Genomic DNA, 20,178 nt, shown 5'->3' with positions numbered 1-20,178 from the left:
GTCTCCCTTCATGGTGGCCGATGTTGTGCCTCCTATGTAACTTGAGTAGGGAGATTCTTAATATTGTCCGTTATGATTTCTTGGCACAGCGTGTAGTCCAGTGAAAGCCGTGAAAATTCTTACAAATCAAAGTCAAAGTCACATTGCGACTGATGGTCAGTCAGTCTGTCTGTCTTGGTGTCACGCCCCAGCTGGGGTTCATGACCAGATTTATTTTTCTTTTTGTTTTTTCCTTATATGAAAGTTACTGTCCTCTCCATTTGGAGCGCCCTCTCTGACGATAGGTCGGGTCTGTCATTTGTCAGTCATAGTCCGTATTAGTAAGTACATTGTCAGTATTTTCATATATTTACAAATTTAATCTTAATTCCTATTTCTATGTACAATATATACAAGGCCTCTGTCAATGCAGGCTCAGTACAGCAGATTATGCCCTATTTCTAGTAGTATTCGCTACCACGGCAGTCTAATCACCTGAACGGTCGTAGGCTTGACCGCCGCCAAGTTTAAGCCTCTTACATTTTCTGTGTCGGGCTTCGCCTTGTCAGTGTTTACAAATGCTGAATTATGCGATTAAATTCCAAAAACACAATGCCATCCTGCTGTTTCTAGGCAATGGATCTCATCACCCTGCTACTTCCTGTGACAGCCATGGGCGTGCGCAACCAACTCGCAGCATGCGCTCGAAGCAGCTTCCAACAACTGCAACCCGGCCCCGTGCTTGTCCTGATACCACGTGGTAGCAGCAATCTCGCGTTTGAATTGCTACAGGAACTGCATGTCATTGGACACTGGGCTGTGTTCATAAGCAGTGCAGATGGTGTCGTGGTGGAGTCCTCTGAGAAGCCTAGCAACATTGTCTTGCTGCCTGTTTCGAACCAGACTGAACTAAGGAATATATTGAGGAAAATGGCTGCATGGAACTCCCGTGCCAGGTTTCTTATACTTACGTTCGAAGAGACAATTTCACGCCTCGCCTTGCGTGAGTTCAGTGAGCTGAATGCGGTGAATGCTGTTGTCCTTGTATTCACTCCCAACAGTCCTAATGTAAAAGCATATACCTGGTTTCCTTACCTACCTCCGGGACAATGTGGGAATGAAAAATTTAAACCAGTGCTTTTAGATGAATGTTTGATGGAAAATAGTGCAGTTTTCTTTCGAAATATGACTCTCTTCCCCCAGAAAGTTCCGTTTGATTTGAGCGGGTGCCCCATTATTGTCAGTACGTTTCCATGGCCACCATTTATTATAAAGTCACAGGAAAATAACGAAACAGACAAAGTATTTTACACTGAAGGTTTGGAGATAAAACTTATAAGTATTATTGCACAGAGCATGAACTCAACAATACAGTATCTGCCTCCTCCGGCGAATGAATCCAAATGGGGAGGTCGAACTCCATCGGGTACGTGGAACGGGCTACTGGGTGAGGTGTTCTACAAGAGAGCCGACGTGGCGTTCGCCTCCATGACGGCGACGGATGAAAGAAGGCAGCTCTTGGAGACGACGGTCAGGTACTGGAGCAACTCGGTTGTGTGGGTCATACCGCGACCGAAGTTCATCTCAGGCTGGAGGAATCTCCTTGGGATCTTCAAGCCGATGATGTGGGGGATCGTGGCACTGGCGTACCTACTAGGCTCCGCTTTTCTCTGCACCCTCGGTCGCACAGTGCGTCATCCGATGGAGCCAGCATTGTATCGAAACCCAGGCAGCTGCATGATGGCCACCTGGGCTCTGTCCTTAGAGATAGGAGCACACGTGCATCCACGCGGGCTACTAATGAGGCTGGTATTCATCTGTTGGGTGATTTACTGCCTTCAGATCAGTACAGCCTACAAGTCCTCCCTCATCAGTTTCCTGACTAATCCCCGCTTTGAGCCTGCAATCTCGAACATGAAACAGCTGGTGAAGTCCCATCTGGGGTTTGAGTACACAGTCGGTCTGGCAGAGTACTTTGATGACCCTGCGGATTCCAGCATGAGGCGGATTCGCAATTCTCTGCGATTTTGTCACAATATCACGGACTGTCTGAACAAAGTTGCGGTGAGTGCAGACATAGCCCTTGTGTCCGACAAGTGGTACGTGGAGTACCTCATTCCCCAGCTGTACCTGGACAGCAGTGGCCAGCCTCTATTGCAGACACTGCCGCAGGAAGTGCTGAGTTACCATGTCGTCATGGTCCTCTCTAGAGGAAATATCCTTCTGGACCGCTTCAATGAGCTCATATCCCGAGTTGTTGAATGCGGCTTAATGGAAAAGTGGGCGAAAGACATTAGGCGCACGCGTAGGTTAGGGCCGATGTCCCAGGGCGGTGCAGGAGAGCGCAGGCTCGGTATTTCGCATTTGCAAAGTGTGTTCGTCTTTCTGCTACTTGGAGAAAGTGTAGCTCTGGTGACGCTGATAATTGAAATGATGATTCCCAAAGAACACTGATCACCTGTATGTAGGAATATGACTATAAGTCTGCATCTCTCTTCCCCTTTCCCAGTCAAAACCTTCTGTTCTTCATCACCATAATCACCCGGGGCCGGTACAATAGACCAATCAGTGCCGAGTGGACCTAGTTGGCCTCCACCCCCCACTAAGCGAATTCAATAAAAAACTTCTTAACTTGTAATCTAAGTGTACGGACCTGTGCAACGTCTATGTCTCAAGTCCTATGGAACTGGGCACTTTTGCTTGTGTCCCTTCAGTAGATTTGGTACAATTGTAATATATCGGCCCCTCACAGTGGCCGCGCGGCCTAAAGCATGAAATGTCTTCGTCCGCTCGAACACTGGGCTCGTGGGTTCGAAATCCACTCAAGGGATGGATGTCTGTTAGCGTTTATTCTGTGTTTGTATTAGGTACCGGCCTTGCGACGGGCTGATCCCCTGTCCAAGGAGTCCTACCAACTGTCTAAGATTAAGCAACTGAATTGAAATAAAGTGTTTCACAGATATGTTGTGTGCTCCAAGTGGGAACAACAAGAATATAAGAAGAACAAGACAGAATATCGACATCCGTATATTCGTAAGGCAGCATTATCATGAACATTAGTTTTCAGCATGTCGTTTAGGCACAGCAGTTTTTAAAAACTATCAACTGTTATAAAATGAAATTCTCTATTCCATATGCTATTTCATTCCTTTTTCTTCCGTAAAAGTATTTGTAAAAGTAAGAGAGTTTCAACGGTTTAAAACAACTTAAGCCTATATATATTATTAGTATTCATTTTTTTTCATACTTCTACATTATAATTCTCGGTGTTATATTTATTAACTATCTAACATTTTCATACCTTACTCACTAGTTTTTCTGATGTAGTTCCTAGGAATGCGATGAAAGAAGATTCTTGCTTTAATTTCTTTAGCTTAACAATTTATAATTTTATAAAATTTATGTAAATACTAATGAGTTTTAAAAGCAGTGTGCTTTCATATCAAGTACTGACATCGCGAGGCTTAACAAATTCACAGCTCAAAGAACCCCCAAATTCCGAGAACATAGTGGACAACACTGACAGGATATCCCTCGTGACAGTGCTTTAGAAAGTATATAGACACCACCTTCCTCCATATTTTACTAGACTCGCTGTATAAAAATGCATTTAGACCACTGCGCATTGCATTCTCATTACAGATATTTTGACTTCTAGATTTCTCATGAGACGATCTGCACGTGTTGCACCTTCTCGTGCTGTGTGTACTTCTCACGTTTGTCTCAGTATGAATGTAGATTAAATATTCCTCGAAACGCTCTCACTAGGAATGAAACGTATATTTCGTTTTATGTAGAACTCTTAAGATATAACTAATTAATATACACTACTAAAATTTTCCTACCCCATTACGTTGAACGTAAGCTTTGCATGTAACTGGCTCAGGACAATTTTCCATCAACGGTCTGAGAAAGTGCGTTCTTGTTCTGTCTGATACTGAAGCAAAGTCACAAGGCGGAGAACGAACTGGTGGGATATTCGCTTGTGCCCAGAGCATCCCTAGAGTCTCTTGGATATCCGAATGCTTTCCGAAAGTTTTCTGTTTAGGCTAAATACTATGAGTGCAGAACAATATTCAGGCATTCCGCTCTTAAAGAGTTCTATCCTCTGGAATATAACGCTGTGTAGCCCTTGAAAGTCAACTGACGTTTCGGAGGCATATGTCTCCTTCATCTTCAGGATTGTAGAATAAGCCCAGCAAGAGATCAGCATCAAAGAAAATTCTGTTTCACATCAGCTTTTGCTCTTGTTTCTTGCTCGGTTTATTCTTCCTCCTGAAGATGGAAGCAACACTTCCTTCGAAATGTTGGTTTACTTTAAACGGACTACATGGCATTGTAACCTAGAAGACAGAACACTTCATAACTATCGCTGTGAGACCCTTAGACCCTACTTTGCTGCTAGAACTTTCATGGAAATTTCAGTTTAGTATCTTAATTAAGAAAACTGTATCAATATATAAGAAGAGCATACTATATAAATTATGGAAAAAACGCTAACACAAAAATCTTAAATAAATGTAATATCCTGTAAAATACAGATGCCATATATCCGGCTGTCTAAACGTTCTTTTGGTCACTTGCATTAATGCATGATACTCTGCAATACCACTCTGCAATTTAACATCAGGGTTTAATCTAATATTTACGATAGTCTGAGAAATTCAAAGTTTCATAATAGCACTATATACCACATTGAATCAATTAGTGAGATTGGAAACAGCTTATATGACCGCATGCCATATCACCTGACTCAATTTAAAAATCAATTTCCTGTTTCCGCATTGTACATTTAACATGTCAAACAAAAATCGTTCTCTTTCCTGTATATGCTATCAGTTTCGAAATATTTTCAGTCTTCAACAGGCCTTATAGACATGCAGACCCTTTAGTTAGTTAGTTAGTTATTGGAGAGGGTGGGTTTCCCCATGCACTGAGACCTGTATTGGTCCATTGTGCTTCCCTCTATGATTTCTACCTGTCTCTATATCCTACCGGTACTGGTGCTTACCATCAGTCCCGCCCAGCCAGCGAGACCGGCTCTACTAGCTGAGAGGTATCTATAATGCTTTCCCCATCTACCAGAGGTATTAGAGACTGCTGTTGGGCGGGAAACGTCCGTTAATTTGGCTCAGTAACCTCCTTTGGAGATACGAGGTTCTTTTATGTGCCGTAAAGCTACGACACGGGACCCACGGCTTAAAGTCCCTCCCGGAGGACTTGTTCCCTGAATTTTTCCGCCCTTAAAAATTCAACGACCTCCGCCAGGTATTTGAACCCGCGTACTACGAGTCATGAGGTGGGAACGTTACGTCTAGACTACGGAGGCCGCTTGCAGACCCTTTACTAGAAATCTACCGCGAAATAAGCAACTATACCATAGACGTTGCTAGGTAATGTCTCAGCAAACAACGGCTGTTGCTAGGCAATTACCGAGTAGCTTCACTTTGAAACCCCACCACATACAAACGCAACAATTGCACAGCAACAGAAGAATTGTTTTCTGTGCGGTCCGTGCACATATGTTATAAGTAGGACAAAGAGTAGTCTGAAAGTTCCCAGAGACGTCAGAGAGTAAAATATGATCATGGGTACCGTGGGACTCGGAACCAAGCATCACTATAATGGCAAGGGCCAGCAGCAATTTAGCCGTCAGTCAACTGAGGCAGTAAACCGTCACCTTCCTCCAGACACATCAGCGGAAGTTAGTTGACAAAGGTGAAGCCTTTTCATATGAGACAAACCCATCCTCTCGTCAGAGAGGATGTTACATAAGGGCTACGACCGCAAGAGTTCAGTTGAAAAGATCTCTGGTAGTGGTCGTGGCGTCAAGAAGAACTAATTGGCAGTAAAGTACAAGTCCTTAGCAGCGGCCGTCTATTCTTGCTCATTAAATCCTGTTGCCTGGCAGCGAATGTTGTTTGGTTGTTTGTTTCGCGGTCGCTGCCTAGAAACAGGTCTATATGTCAGAATAGCTTCTCTTAATTGTTAGCGTATTTCACAGCGCTGTACTATAACCTCCAGCTGAGGTTCGCATGTATCTCATTGCACGTATTCTTTGTTATTTCTAAATTCTTTCGGGTATATTTCCTCTTACATACTTCATGTTACTCTTCCTGTCATGTTTATTATTTCGTTGCGTCGTGTCGTGTCTGTCTCTGGCTCCTGTGCGTGATACAGTATCATTTAATATGTAATATTTCAAAGAAAATTAGATAATAATATGTTGTTCTACTTTGCATGTGCTTCGCGTACAGTTACTTTTTCTTACTATAAATATTATCGTAATATTGATTAACTGGTAATTCTGTAAAATAACTGGTGATTATTTATAATTAAAAATAATTTTGTATAATCGCGTGTTATTTTCTTTCCACATGTATAGGTCCCTACATATTGCTCTCCCAAAGTACCTTCATATGTAACTTTATGGAATAAATCATAACCGTTTTTAGTTTTAAGGCCGATCACGGTGGCCGCGCGGTCTAGGGCATGAACTGTCTTCGCTCCTTCGAACATTTGGGTCGTGGATTCGAATCCCACTCAAAGGCATGTATGTTTATTTGTGCGTTTATTCTGTATCTGTGTTGTCCTGTGTGTACGTAGCGGCCTTGCGACAGGCTGGTCACTCGTCCAAGGAGTCGTACCGTCTGCGTAAAGGAGATTAAGAAACTGAAGAAGAGGCCGGGGGCCAACAAAGACCCATATATCCATTGAATGAATGGATGAATGAATTTAGTTTCAAGACTCTTGTGTTATTAATATAAATTTAATGACATAAGGAATTATAACTTGGAAAATAGACATAATATTCTTAGACATTCCATAAGTGTATACTTTTTCTGTGAAATGAACGTTTAATACTCTTCACTCTGTGACTGTAAGGGATAATTCCATTGATATATAAGAGCTTTGAAAGAATTAAGAAATTCTGAATTTCGCAAAGAAGGAACTTCAACTATAATTACTGTGTAATCTCGTAGACTTGCAGGTCTCTACTGTAGTTGAGTGAATTTAATTGACTTGCTACATATACGCTGCCGTTGCAACAGTATATACTTAACGTCGGACAAACTACAGGACATATTGATTTGCGGGCTGCGGTTAAGGCTGACGAACTGTAGCTGCAGTAATTCATGATTGTCATGTCAGATATGAATATATTGCAAAACTCTATTCTCTTCGTCAACAACCCTTATCCATTTCTTACTTAGAAGCGGGTGAGTAATGTTTCTGCTATAAATTCTCCTCCCCTCTTAAGTGTTGTTAGTATTATGCGGGCTTGTTGAGAGACGGAGAGTTCGCTAATTGGGAGAACTTTCTCCATATGTGTTACAGGCATTTACAGTGCCTCTCATTCAATGGCAGTTGAGTCATTTTGTGGAGTTCACCTTTTACTGATGTGTTCCAGTATTGTGATTAACTCGGTAAGAGGCTCATATTGTGTTATTACAATCAATAAACTGCTTTACTTAATATACACATCACTCAAATGAGGGCAAGTGACTTCGATTATATTCAGATATTAACAAGGAACGGTTATAACGGTTATAAACACCATTTCTCTCAATTAGAAACAGATACTGAATCAGCAAGAAGCAATGCCAAATCTTGCCTCATAAGAATCTGGAAAAAAACATATATAAGAGTTCCTTTTTAAAATATTTGTATGAAAAAAGTGTTTCTGGATCAAGTTATAGAATTATTCTCAATAACTCAATTTAATTTGTAGTTATTCATCATAATATTCATGTTACTAAGTAATTTTCCACCAATCGCTCAAATGAAATTTGTGTATGTTATGGAAAGTCGTGTAAGTATGTATAATTTAAAAGAAGACAGAGAGAAGACGGCGATTAGAGAAAGTTTTATATATATATAAAGGGTAAGTAAGTGATTATTGGGCAATTTACAACAGGAAGTGCAGTGGTTTAGAGTGGAATGGCGTGGGAAGATGGCCGTAAGTGTTTTATACCTAATTTTCAAGAAGGAGAAAGTGATGGGCTATATAAGAACACTATCCTGGAATTTGCGCAGGGAAATCTGGACGGAACGAGGCAGAACCTCAACCAGAGGAGCTGTTAGTCTGACATCTAAGAAAACAATGCTCCTCTGGCAATTTGCTACGTACAAAAATTATTAATCCATTTAAATAAAAAAAGATCTTGTAAAAATAATCACACATCAACTTCAGACACAAAATACCTTTCACTTCATTCCCTATTATCTCTGTAGAAAAGATCTTGTTGACCAAACATAGATTTATGTTGATAGCAACCCCATATAAGGATAAATGTGTATACAGTTTCTTGTATATCCAGCTGTAAAATAGCTTAATAAAAGTTCCTTATGATGCCACTTTGCTGTTCACTACATCTACAGAGGAGGAAAATGTGTTGCGCACACGAACATAGTTTTGGGCTTCCTTTTCTTATATTCAGATAATATCCAGGATATGGTAGTGTAAGCAAGGCAACAAGGCTTTCAATTCGTGTTGAAAGAAAATTTCAGTTCGAGTCCTCAATTGCATAATAATGAAAAGCATTGGACTAACACAGGTATCAATAATACACTATATATAAATATAACGCTAAAGAAAATTTCTAGGACATGAGGTTCTCACTTTGGTAGTTATGAAGAAGTCTATCCTCTGAATATAACGCCTTGTAATCGGCTGAAATTCAACTAACGTGTAGGACTAGAATATCGGCTGCATCTTCAGGGTTGAACAGTAAATCAAGTAAACAAGAAAGCAGAACTGCCTTGGGGCACTTCACCTTACTTACCGGTGGACTGTGGCGTGAAAGCTGCAGAGATTGCATTCAAGTAAGAACTAGAAGTCATTCAGTGGAACAGAGTACTTCTTGAGAAGCTGACTGTACCTCAGTTGCTCAAGAAAGAACCCCGCCATTTATTTTACCATAAATTTCTTCACCGTTTTCGTCACAACATCCAGTCAGTGAGCCATATCTATGCCCACCCATTTATGCATAGATCACACAAGAATCCACATTTCTTCGGCTTGTCGACTAAAATGATTAGGCTATTTTCCATTCTCCAAACACCTGCTACATGATTTGCACGTCTCAAATTTCATGATAGTCCCCCTACCAATATATGGTAAATAGTACACATTACAGAAATCTTCATTGTTAATAATTTCTTTATCCGCCTTTCATTTGATTTAAGGCCCAAATATACCTTCAACATCGTACAATACAAAAATTATTCAATAGAAGGTCGTTTTCCCATTGCACTTTTAACAAAAATATGTTTAAAAAATATAATTTATTAGGTTTACATTATTTGCGTTTTGTGTGAGAAGTATCTCTCTAAACATTCAGTATTTAACTCTGCTATTGTGATCTCTACAGCATTGTTATCATAAGCGAAAGGTTCTCTACTACAGTTTTGTCCCTACAATTTCAGTTCTCAAATCGAACAGTGGGAGTTATTAGAATCATGATTAATTAAGTAATAACGACCCATATATATAGCTATAACTGAGAGATTAACGGACAGCAGCCCTAACAAACTGCGTGTATAAACTTAGAAATTAAGTCCCGCTTGGAAGGAGAATAATGAGTACATTAAAGTCTAATAAAAACTGTCACATTACTACCATAATTCAAGTTCTGACGTCTCCAGTCTGTATTTCAAACAAAATAATTGTATAGTTCTTTTTAAATAGTTATAATGTTCAGATTCGCTTGATACCTCGTCTAACAGAACAAAATTGTGGGGTTACAGCGAAATGTACAAAAATGAATAATACACGTACAGCTAATGAAAACGTTGCACAGAACTACGGTCTTATATCTCTTTTCCTAGTTTATGATCCGTGTCTGAGAAGTAATAATTCAAGGAATATATGTGCTGTGGTTTTATATGTTGTATTACGTGTGCAGAACAGTATCTCAATCCGAGAAACGAGCAAAGCTTGAAGGCATTTGAAAATGAAACAATTTTATTTCAATCTTTTGTGTTGCATTTGAGGTTACCAGGGCGATGACTATATAGAGTAAGAGCTTCTGGGATATGATCCCGTGTAGTTCGGAAAAGGCTTGAAATTTGGAAGCTTTACTCGTACTTTCCACCGAAACATTTCGCTTTTCCGAAATACACGCTGTTAAAATCCAGAAGACTTTACTTTTTAATATTTATTTAAAATGTCTTATTCTTTTTTATAACTTTTAGAATAATGCCATAAAATTTATGGCTGTCCTTCACCAGAAAGTCCTGTTCCTAGGAGATATTTTGAATTCTTCAAGAGATTGTTTCACCCTGACGCAGGGGAACTGGAGAAGGAATTCAAAATATTACATAATACGGAATTACTCATTGTCTATGTGCTTCACCTGGTATTATTTAGGTAATTAAAGTAAGGAATTTGAATTTGGATTAAAATGTAATCTGCAGGGAACAAAAAAATTAATGTATACGAAAATTGACAGAGTCGTATTAAAGAAGGAAACGTAGTTTTTTTTGGGGGGGGGGGTTATTGTATGAGTCTTGATGAAATATATTTTGAATTCAGCTCATACAACTCAGGCTCTTTTCATGACAGGTTCCAAAACAGTCGTAAATACCTGTTTAGTCTGAGCAAACTTCCACCATTCTGAAACAGCCCACAGGAGCACGTGGCCATCCCCTCACTTTGTATGGGAACCTACGTCCTGTTGGTAATCATCCCTAAACAATGCTACAAATATTATCTTACCTTAATCCTCTGAAGCATAAATTTTATCTAAATCGTATTTAAATATTCAGTACCTAGCTCACATATAAAAAAAAAATAAAATTTAAAATATCCTTGATTCATTATTTGTGAGGAAATAATACCTATGTTTTGTGAGAATCATATAAAGCTCATAGATACAGCCTGTAGAGCGAGATCAGGGTTTATTAATGTTAAACCAGGTGATAATATAATATCCACTGTGTTCCGAAGTGTAGAAACATAATTAAAATTTATAATTTTCCACTTCAAATTACAGTTGAAAATTTTACAGTGTTCGGTTTCACATGGCATAAGCATGGGTTTTATTTTATTCTCCCTTGCAGGACTAAAGCAGTAGTTTTGAATAAAGACGGCCGGAGACTCCTTACAACTTTACAGCCTGCCAAATACCCTGAGTTCTGTATCTCTCAAGCCTGCGTCTTTGCGACGCGACATGTGGACTTCGTGTACCATACTCTTCACGACTGTTCTCATTATGAATGTTGAAACGGACGACTCACGTGTAAAACAGATCACTGACATAGTGTTCGGTGTTCAGCGGCATTTGTACTCCGGTTGTGTGTCATTGTTACTTTCTTCGGCACCAGAAGGTAAGAGAGAGGGGGGGGGGACGGCTTGTAATTTAAGAAATTAGATCACTCTCAATGAAGAATATCACCTTCCGGGATGTGGGGGTGTATAAATCCTGTGTCTGCAGCCACCTGCTCAAGCTGGTTCCTCACTCGCGGATTTTTCTGCCCCGAAGATGGAAGCAATATATTCCTCCGAAACGTCGGTTCACATAGGATTTACATGGTGCCACATCCCAGAAGACGACATTCTCCATAGTCAACGCCGTGAAAACCTCAAGTTTTACACAGATCACTTCCCATTTATCTGGACGTAAGTAGCAGGATAATATTAATGTGGATCTTAGAGAAACGGGATGCGGTGGAATGCACCGGATTTATCTGATTCAGGATACGGGCCAGTGGAATACTCTTGTGAACACGGTAATGAACCTTCGGGTTCCGTAAAGTATTGGGAAATTCTTGATAGGTTGAGCGATTGACGGCTTCTGAAGAGGGATTCTGGTTCATGGAATTAGGTAGTTAGTTCATTTCTTTATAATGAGGACCCGGGGAGGGTCTCATTAAAAAATTATTTTTAAATTATCACGTTTCTGAATGCTCTTTAACGCCTGAAAGTTTCAGAAAAATTTCACATGCTTAATATTTCATTACATGCCCTGCATGTGACATATGTTTATTAAATTAATAATTTTTAAAAGTGAAGCTAATTTGCAGGAAGCCTGACAAATACAGTTGGCGTTTCCTTGAAAGTCCTTAAGGTATTTTGAATTTTATTTTCTTATATACAGTGCGATATCAAATAATGTCCCATAACACAAAACGTTCTTCTAAGTAAAATGTTGATGTAATTATGCGAATTTATCCTTTACAAAGAAAGAAGTACGCAATAATTCGTAGCATTTTTTTTTATTTCTCGTTTATATGTTTATTTTGTTTTATCCCGCGATGTAACATAGGTTCGAGGTCCTCATGACTGTGACTGCGATGTGACACAGTGTAGTCTGATAGAGCCTTGCCCTTATCCGGAGTGATCCTTTTGCCCTGAAGATGGAGGCATCATGTTCCTCAGAAATGTTAGTAACGATCTATCAGAATGCACGGTATTATATCCCAGAAGACAATAATCATGCGTCGTTTTTATTCCTATTTACATTATTCCTTCCTTTTATTTTCATTTCACTTTTCCTCATTATTCACTTATTTGTCATTCGTTCGTGATTACTTTGTATCTTTGCCTTATATTTTTATTATTTGTTTTTATTTCCATTATCCTCTTTATTCTCTTATTTCTTCCTTTCTTCGGATTTATTCTTCCGCTGTGTTGTTTCTGTCTTTCTTTTTAATGTTAGTGGGGTGGGACTAAGTCCCTTGTACTGCGGCCACTTCTTGCCTATTGTACCAGACCAAGATGATAGGTGAGGGTGATTGTGGAGCAATTGGTGGAATGAAGATTGGCAGGGGAAACCGAAGCCACTTTGTCCACCACAAATCCCACTTGAACAGACCCGGAATCGAACCCGGGCCGCCGCAGTGGGAAGCCATTGTTTCTGTCTTAATATGTAACGCTTTTCTTCATCCATTCGCCATTATTTTTTCCTTTTATTACTATCTACTACAACAGTCAATTCATTCGCTTTTAATGCAGGTATTTATTCCGGTTCCCTTATTTCCATCCTTCAGTCGAAAACAAGTCCCTATTTCGGACCTGACGGTGTACAGCATTAATAAATACTGATAAGAATACGAAATTACCTATTTATGGTTGCCGCATAATAAGTTTCTGTATCTGTGTTATCTAGAAAATACCTCCAGCCTCAGGTTAATAAAGTTGCTGTCGGCACGAGGGATTGCTTCCGTGACGTTGTCTGTCCCAATGCTGAACATATCACGTGATGACGCTGAATGCCGTTACAACCGCCCGCTGTACGTCGTAACGCAGGGTGAAACACTCAGACTGAAGCAGGTAAGGCTCTAGGTTAGTAACACGAGATGGGAGAATCATTGTCACAAGTCTATATCCTGTGTATTGCTATAAGAGAATTATGAATTCACTCGCTCTGGAACAACTCTTATACGTTTAGCTTTCGATATGACAGTCAAATTGCGGTTTATATTAGACAAAGAAAATTGTCTTGGTAAAAGATGAACTTTTCTGAAATATCCTTCGCCAAAAATCAGTTCAGAACCCTAAATTAAGTAGCTCTGTTGCCTTCCGTCTAAAAAATCCGCCCCCTTTTCATTTTTCATTAATTATTGTAAGTTGGAGTAACTGCCAATCATTTTAAGTTCATATTAAGTTCAGTTGAAACCGGTCAGCTGGTTCAGAATCTAGAAGAGAAATGCACTGACATATACAGAACAAATAATTTCTAACATTTGCTATCCTCAAGAAAGTAAAGAAGATTGGAAAGAGATGGAGTCGGTTCTGGAAAACACTTAGACTCCGATCTAAAGGATACTGGGGCCTCTTTCTCCGGGGTGAAAGCGACCGGAGCGTGAATCTGGCCTGTAACATCCATCTTGTGCCGAGGTTAAGAATGATGGAGACATAATTTCATTCCCTAGTCCATTTTCATGATGCATTGCTTAATTTACTTTTATAATAGATATCAAGGTGCGATAAAGTAAAATGACATCATATTTAAAACGCCTTTAAATGTTTTGGCGACAATTGGCCATCATCAAATGGCAAAGCCAACACAACAAAGGAGACACTTTACATGCATGATACATATTATAAGTACATCAGCAGAATGCGTGAGAAGAAAAGAACTCCGTGACCTGTAGTCCGCAAGCGAACTATACCGACCGACCGACCGCCGCTTGTCGGCGAAGTTAGTGTCAACTTTTGCGGATAGAGGAGGGTGTCGCTTTGTCAACTCAACGGATCCCCACGGCCGTTAATCTCGGTTTTGTAGACCGGAGCCTCTATTTCCTTGAAATAGCTCTTCAATTATCCTAGCCAGGCTGAGTGGACCTCGTTTCAGAGCCACTACTTCTCAGAACGTCTGGTAGCGCTGGGAATCGAACACGGATCTCAGGATCTGTAGCCAGGAACTCTGAACACTAGACCACAGAGGCGGTCTGTGTGATGAGAACGGTTCACTTTTTCCCTTTTGTGACAGAGTTCTTAATTCTGACGACTGCTGAAAAGGAAAGCTCGCGTGCAGTGAACCCATATCCTGTTTATTACTCAGCGAATGTCAGTAGTACCGCTTTGTTTCCTGCTGTACCCTACATTATTGCGTCTCCAAACTCATGATACGCGACGATGAAAAGCTGTCCAGAGCAGAATTCAAATGTTTCCTGAGACTGGGGGACGATTCTCTTCTTCTCTCGTGGTTTATACAGGGCTATAAATTATTCATTCGTTTTTAAACGCTATATTTTCCAAAGCATAATACATACAAATGTGGTTGATATATAAAAAGAACCGCAAACTCACCAAGTTTTCTTCACGTTGTACAAACATTCTATGTATTCCCCTTGGGTCACACGACATACGTCCAGGCCGTAGTCGAGCTCGTTGCACACATTTTGTAGCATCATTCTGTCAATGGTCATCACTGCAGCATCGATGCGTTCCCTCAGCTCTACTAGTGTTCTTGGCAGTGGGGATACGTAAACACGATCCTTAATATACCCCCAAAGGAAGAAGTCACAAGGCGTTAGATCAGGCGATCTGGGGGGCCAAGTGAACAGAGCTACGTCATCCTCACCAACACGCCCGAATCCAGCGTGTCCTTAAATTGCCGATACCACCGCAAAAGGCTTTGTTTACATGGCGGTTCTTTTCCGTACTCTCTTTTTAATGCGCGTTACACTGCTATAACAGACGAACATCTCGCATATTCCAAGAAACAAAAACTCTTTTCTTGCTTTGTCGCCATTTTGTAAAGACACTAAACTCGTGCTGCCAACCGGTGCACATAATACAAAGTTAGTGTGTGTACGGTTCTTTTTATATAAAATCATATTTGTATATATATTACTTTGGAAAATATAGCGTTTTAAAAACGAATGAATAATTGATAGTAGACCTGTATTAAAATGCTATAAGTATCTCGGACTACTCAGAGTCGGACGTCAGAACGAACAGGAATAATGTAGAGGAATGGATGTAAGCAATCGTGGCTTAATCCAGGTACTATACCGGTATTTACATGGAGAGACAGAGTAAAACCACGAGAAATCTCGGAATAGCTTATGTTCCGGTAGAGATTCGAACCCAGCACTTCTCTAATACAAATCTAGAGCCTTATAGATACATCAACCTAATCGGTTGAATCTCTAAGATTCATTACCAGGAAACGTCTAGTGAAGACAATGCAAGAGAATAGCCACTGTGGAGAGCTGTTACCAAGCAACGACTAGTAAAATCAGACTTAGGAGACTTAAGTGTTGAGTGATTTGTAGTGTGGGAATCAGCAATAGTGTAATAATTATTTGTAATTAGGACCTGTAAGTGATCAATAAATCTATTCACCAATCCAAAACCCGTCTATAGCGAGTAATACACGTGACAATATATTTATCTGTCGCTCTCTTTCACTTCTTATTTGTTTAAGCCTGGATAGCTCAATCGATATAGCGATTGAATACGAGCTAAACGGCCGAGGTTCGATTCCCGGAAGGGGCAAGACATTTTTAATCCACAGCCTCCAGACCGGCTCTGGGTTCAACCCAGTTTCCTACGTAATAGATACCTGCGGCGATTTACCCTGGAGTAAAGCGACCGGAGTGTGAAGCTGGCCACTCACCTCAATCTAGTGCCGGAGTAAAGAATGGCGGAGTCAAACCACATCTCTCCGTGCTTCTTAGTACCATGGTGCTTAATGAAGTAAGCACAGGGACAATTTTACCTTTTCACTTTTGCACTGGTTTTGCTAAATATGTAACTGGCTCATACAGCTGCTCGGGTAGCTCGTAAACATACGCATAATCTCCTCATTTCAGTGCCGGTAGACGCTCCTTGTCCTGTTGTGTCCCATGTTACAGTTTGCTGCTACAATGAGCCTCACAGGCCCCACCTGGCTCTTGTTTTCGAACCAGTCTGTAACTTTGGAATCTCTGTTAACTGATGTCTACATCCCATTTGACTGCTTATTTCTGGTGGCACGCGAGGACCAAAAGGGTAAAGTGACTCTGCTGGAAGTTTACAGAGTTAACAGGACAACACCACTTCTAAGTCTCCAGTTGGCCCTCTGGAGCCCGAAATTTGGTCTCATGTGGAATAAGAAGTCGTTCTATGAGAGGAGAAACAATATGCATGGCGTCACTCTCAAGGTTTCAGCCTACCAGGTGAAGGAACTTTTCTCAAATATAAAATATTTTGAAGCCTATTCTCATTCCTGAAATTAAAAGAAGCATTCCCAAGAGAACTTCGTTGTGTCTCTGTATGTCTCCAATTTAAACTCTGAGGTAGTCGATATGTTTCACATATCCTGGAATGGAAGTTACACCATTGGACAACATCCCAATGTAGAAATTCTTAATATCTTACCGTCAATAACAAAATCATAGTGGAGTCGAGAAATTGTAAGACTCCTGAGATGATGGGTGATAACAATCTGTTAACGCATACATTTGTAAACGTAGAAAGTAAAATAACACTGTGGTGGGCATGAGAAATTGTTCTTCGGCTTTCGGTTTCATAGAGACAACCGATAAACCACTGGAGCTTGGTAAGCGAAATTTTGTTAGGAAGAATATAGGCCGCGCCATAGCTCAAGCGGTTAGTCACTGGCTTCCCAGTTCGGCGGCCCGTGTTCGATCCAAGGTCTGGTCAAGTGGAATTTGTGGTGGACAAAGTGGCGCTGGGGCAGGTTTTCTCCGAGTACTTCGGTTTCTCCTGCCAATCTTCATTCCACCAATTGCTCCACAATCACCCTCACCTATCATCTGGGGCTGATACAATAGGCCAGAAGTAGCCCCAGTACAAGGGACTTAGTCCCACCCCACTAGCAATAGAAAAATAGGAAGAATATAATTAACATACCATCAGACTGCACAAAAGATGTTTGTATAATAAAATTACAAACATGATAATGCAAATATGTTAAATTAATATACGTATTTGACAAATTAAAATTATACAGAGTATGAAACTAAGTAAAAAATTTGCACAAAAATAAAGTGACACTAACACTAAAATGGATAGCTGTGGCTGCAAGACTAGAAAGCTGTGTCACAGGAAAGTAGGCTTTATGGTTCCTGCTCGGAACTGCGTGCTACATTAATGTGTCACGAAAAAAGAAATGATGAAAACTTTATTTGATCTTAAGGAAGAATAAGTAAACAGGGAACTGTGAAAATTGCTCAATTTTTCGAACGCCATTATAATACCAAATGTTAGGACCCTAACTTATCACTTAAGAAATCTTCACTGCTTTTGTATTAATATTGTCATGTGTTGATGCGATAAATAATTTCATGCCGGTTTGAATCTAGCGAATTTATTGCACACTCGCTCCTACAGTTACACAGTTCACAATTTCATGGTCACAATTACTTCTTCCTTTTTGATCACGGAAACCAAGCAGATGCAAGAATGTGATGATTCCTACCTCTATAACATATGACTCATAAAATAATTCCTTAAAATTCTTCAACTCCTTCCGAAATATGTTATTTTGAGGCATATATTCGTCTTTATACACTAACGTTTTAATACTATGAACCCATTTCTTGTTACAGAACAAGAAAATCGAACTAAATTGAGTTATATTCGTGCCTTACATGATTTTCTTCTTACAGAGTCCCCCTTTAACTGAGCTAAAACACAACGTACACAAGCTAGAGATAGGTGGAATGTTCGGAGAAGTCTGGTACAGCCTTTCGCGGGAACTGAACTATACGTGAGTCATTCTAACAAGGTATCACAATTGTAGCTCTCTCTTATTGTTACTAACTTCGGTATTAAAAACAACTGGCGTTGGATATTCCCTAAAAGAAAAAAAATCAGAATTAGAAGGGATATATTTATCATCCATATGTGTGTATATATGTATAGTATACGCCAACAATTCAGTACTGAAATGAAAAGGCGTCCTGTTGATACCACTGTCTATTCATGTTAGGGTCCCTTGCACGACAGAACCTTCTCAAATCCTGAAGAAATGGACCGATCACTATGTCCCTGTAGCCTTCTTGGGTGATGATAAGAGCACTGACTTCCTCATCCTCAATGAAGTAGGGGCCTAATATACCGTGTGCTGAGACGGCACACCATATCGTCACACGTGAACTATGTAGCGGTTTCTGGACGGTAACATGTGGCTGCTCAAAACCAAGGAAGCGAGTTGTCTGGCGACCACTTCCCTATGAGCGGAAATAATACTCAACTATGAATACTTTTTTCTCCGTCGAGATACCCATTTTCAACAACAACTGCACAACACAACATCCTTTTCACTACTGGGAACACGTGCGGCTGGAGCTATGCCCCGTTGACGAATGTACATGCGCGTTCGAGATACGCGAGTTTCAGTACTGTATATTTGGCGCAAACTGTATATATATATATATCTGATATGTATATATATATATATACACATATCAGATATCTAGCCATACGTCCGTCCATATTCCTCTTGAAGAGACAATCCTGGAAAATTTTTAGTTTTCCTCTTACATGTATGTTTTTGATTCCAAGATAATTCCTTCTCCCATTTTTTCGTCCACAGCAAAAGGAATGGAAACTTGAAGACAATAAATACGTAAGCTACATCAGAAAAGAGCACATCAAAATTTCATTTCTAAATGTTTTAAAATAACTAAATTGTGCGTTCGAGTATTTACAAGGTTCTATAATTTTATGTATGTGACTTTCCGGACACAGTTGGGGCGTTCTTGTACAAGAACACGACGCGTTTTTACTGCTTGTCAAACAGTAATTGTGTTCAGAATGCCACAGAAGCGACATATGTGACTGCAGGACCTTAGAGAGTTGGGCTACATAATCATCACGAGCAACAGTGTCAGTTCCCAAAGTCGCAGCGAAGTTTGTCCTGCACATACATGCTAGCTGGGGACTTAAAATTTTGCCAAGATTGAGTGAAAAATATTTAATTTACTGCGAAATTGCAGTTCAAGGGCCGAAATTGTGAAGCCGAAAGACACAATCATTGCTAGGAAACGTCCGATAAACACGTTTCTGTAGCAACGAACGCGTGACGCCACAATAAAAACTTAAAAAATATGTTTTCTTTCGGGCCCGCCCCTTGGCTGTATAAAGAATCTTTTATTGAAGAAACCACATTCAGCACCCAGCTGCTTTCCCCGGGGGGGGGGAGATAAATAAAAGGACCTGGCCCTCCAGGTTTGGGGAGTCTCAAATCTGAGGCAGTAAAATTTGGTCTGAGTCCCGCCGGACTTAAACCTGAGAATGCCTGCACTTGCGAGGGCCAGCAGCAATTGCAAACGACAGACCCATCCTCTCGTCAGAACTAAGAATTATAGCCGCAAGTGTTCAGTTGGAAAATAAACATTCTGGTCGTGGGGCTCAAGGAGTTTGTCGCCAAGACGAACTGACTCTTGGTACGCCTCTAATCGTAAAGTAACGCTGACTCTGACGTTGATTCTGAATTCACACCTGAAGCAATATGGCATTTTGATTTCTAAAATGGCTGTGCCAATTCTGAAAGTACAAAATTGTAAAATAAATATATTTAGAAAAGAGGAAAGATTCTAAGTATAGAGTTAAAAGGGAATATCAATTAATTCATCATCGCTCTTGAATGCGTCAAATGTTTTTGCTGTGAAGAGTATAGTGCCCCCACTTCCATACACAGGGCTTTGCATAACTACCCTCTCCTTTTAGCAGAGAGGATGATAGGCCAGCAGTCAAACGCTCTTCCTATTCAGTCAAACATTTGGAAGCTCTTG

General features: G+C 40.2%; 2 protein-coding genes across 2 annotated transcripts in view; both read left to right on the top strand.

Moving 5' to 3' along the window:
• Nucleotides 1-615: 615 nt before the first annotated feature.
• Nucleotides 616-2,433, top strand: LOC111865551 (glutamate receptor ionotropic, delta-1). Its single transcript, XM_023853685.1, has one exon. The coding sequence runs from the start codon at nucleotides 616-618 to the stop codon at nucleotides 2,431-2,433; it is 1,818 nt and encodes a 605-aa protein (XP_023709453.1).
• Nucleotides 2,434-11,195: 8,762 nt separating this feature from the next.
• LOC111865550 overlaps nucleotides 11,196-20,178 on the top strand; it is a 36,926-nt gene continuing 27,943 nt past the window's right edge. The window contains exons 1-4 of the mRNA XM_033751868.1: nucleotides 11,196-11,310; nucleotides 13,092-13,255; nucleotides 16,291-16,593; nucleotides 18,049-18,149. Of these exons, the coding sequence (XP_033607759.1) occupies nucleotides 11,196-11,310; nucleotides 13,092-13,255; nucleotides 16,291-16,593; nucleotides 18,049-18,149 (683 nt within the window). The remainder of the gene's footprint in view (nucleotides 11,311-13,091; nucleotides 13,256-16,290; nucleotides 16,594-18,048; nucleotides 18,150-20,178) is intronic.

The sequence above is a fragment of the Cryptotermes secundus genome, unplaced genomic scaffold, assembly GCF_002891405.2.
Source record: "Cryptotermes secundus unplaced genomic scaffold, Csec_1.0 scaffold836, whole genome shotgun sequence".
NCBI lineage: Eukaryota > Metazoa > Arthropoda > Insecta > Blattodea > Kalotermitidae > Cryptotermes > Cryptotermes secundus.
The sequence above is the reverse complement of the archived record's forward strand: the minus strand, read 5'-3'. Positions and strand labels throughout refer to the sequence as shown.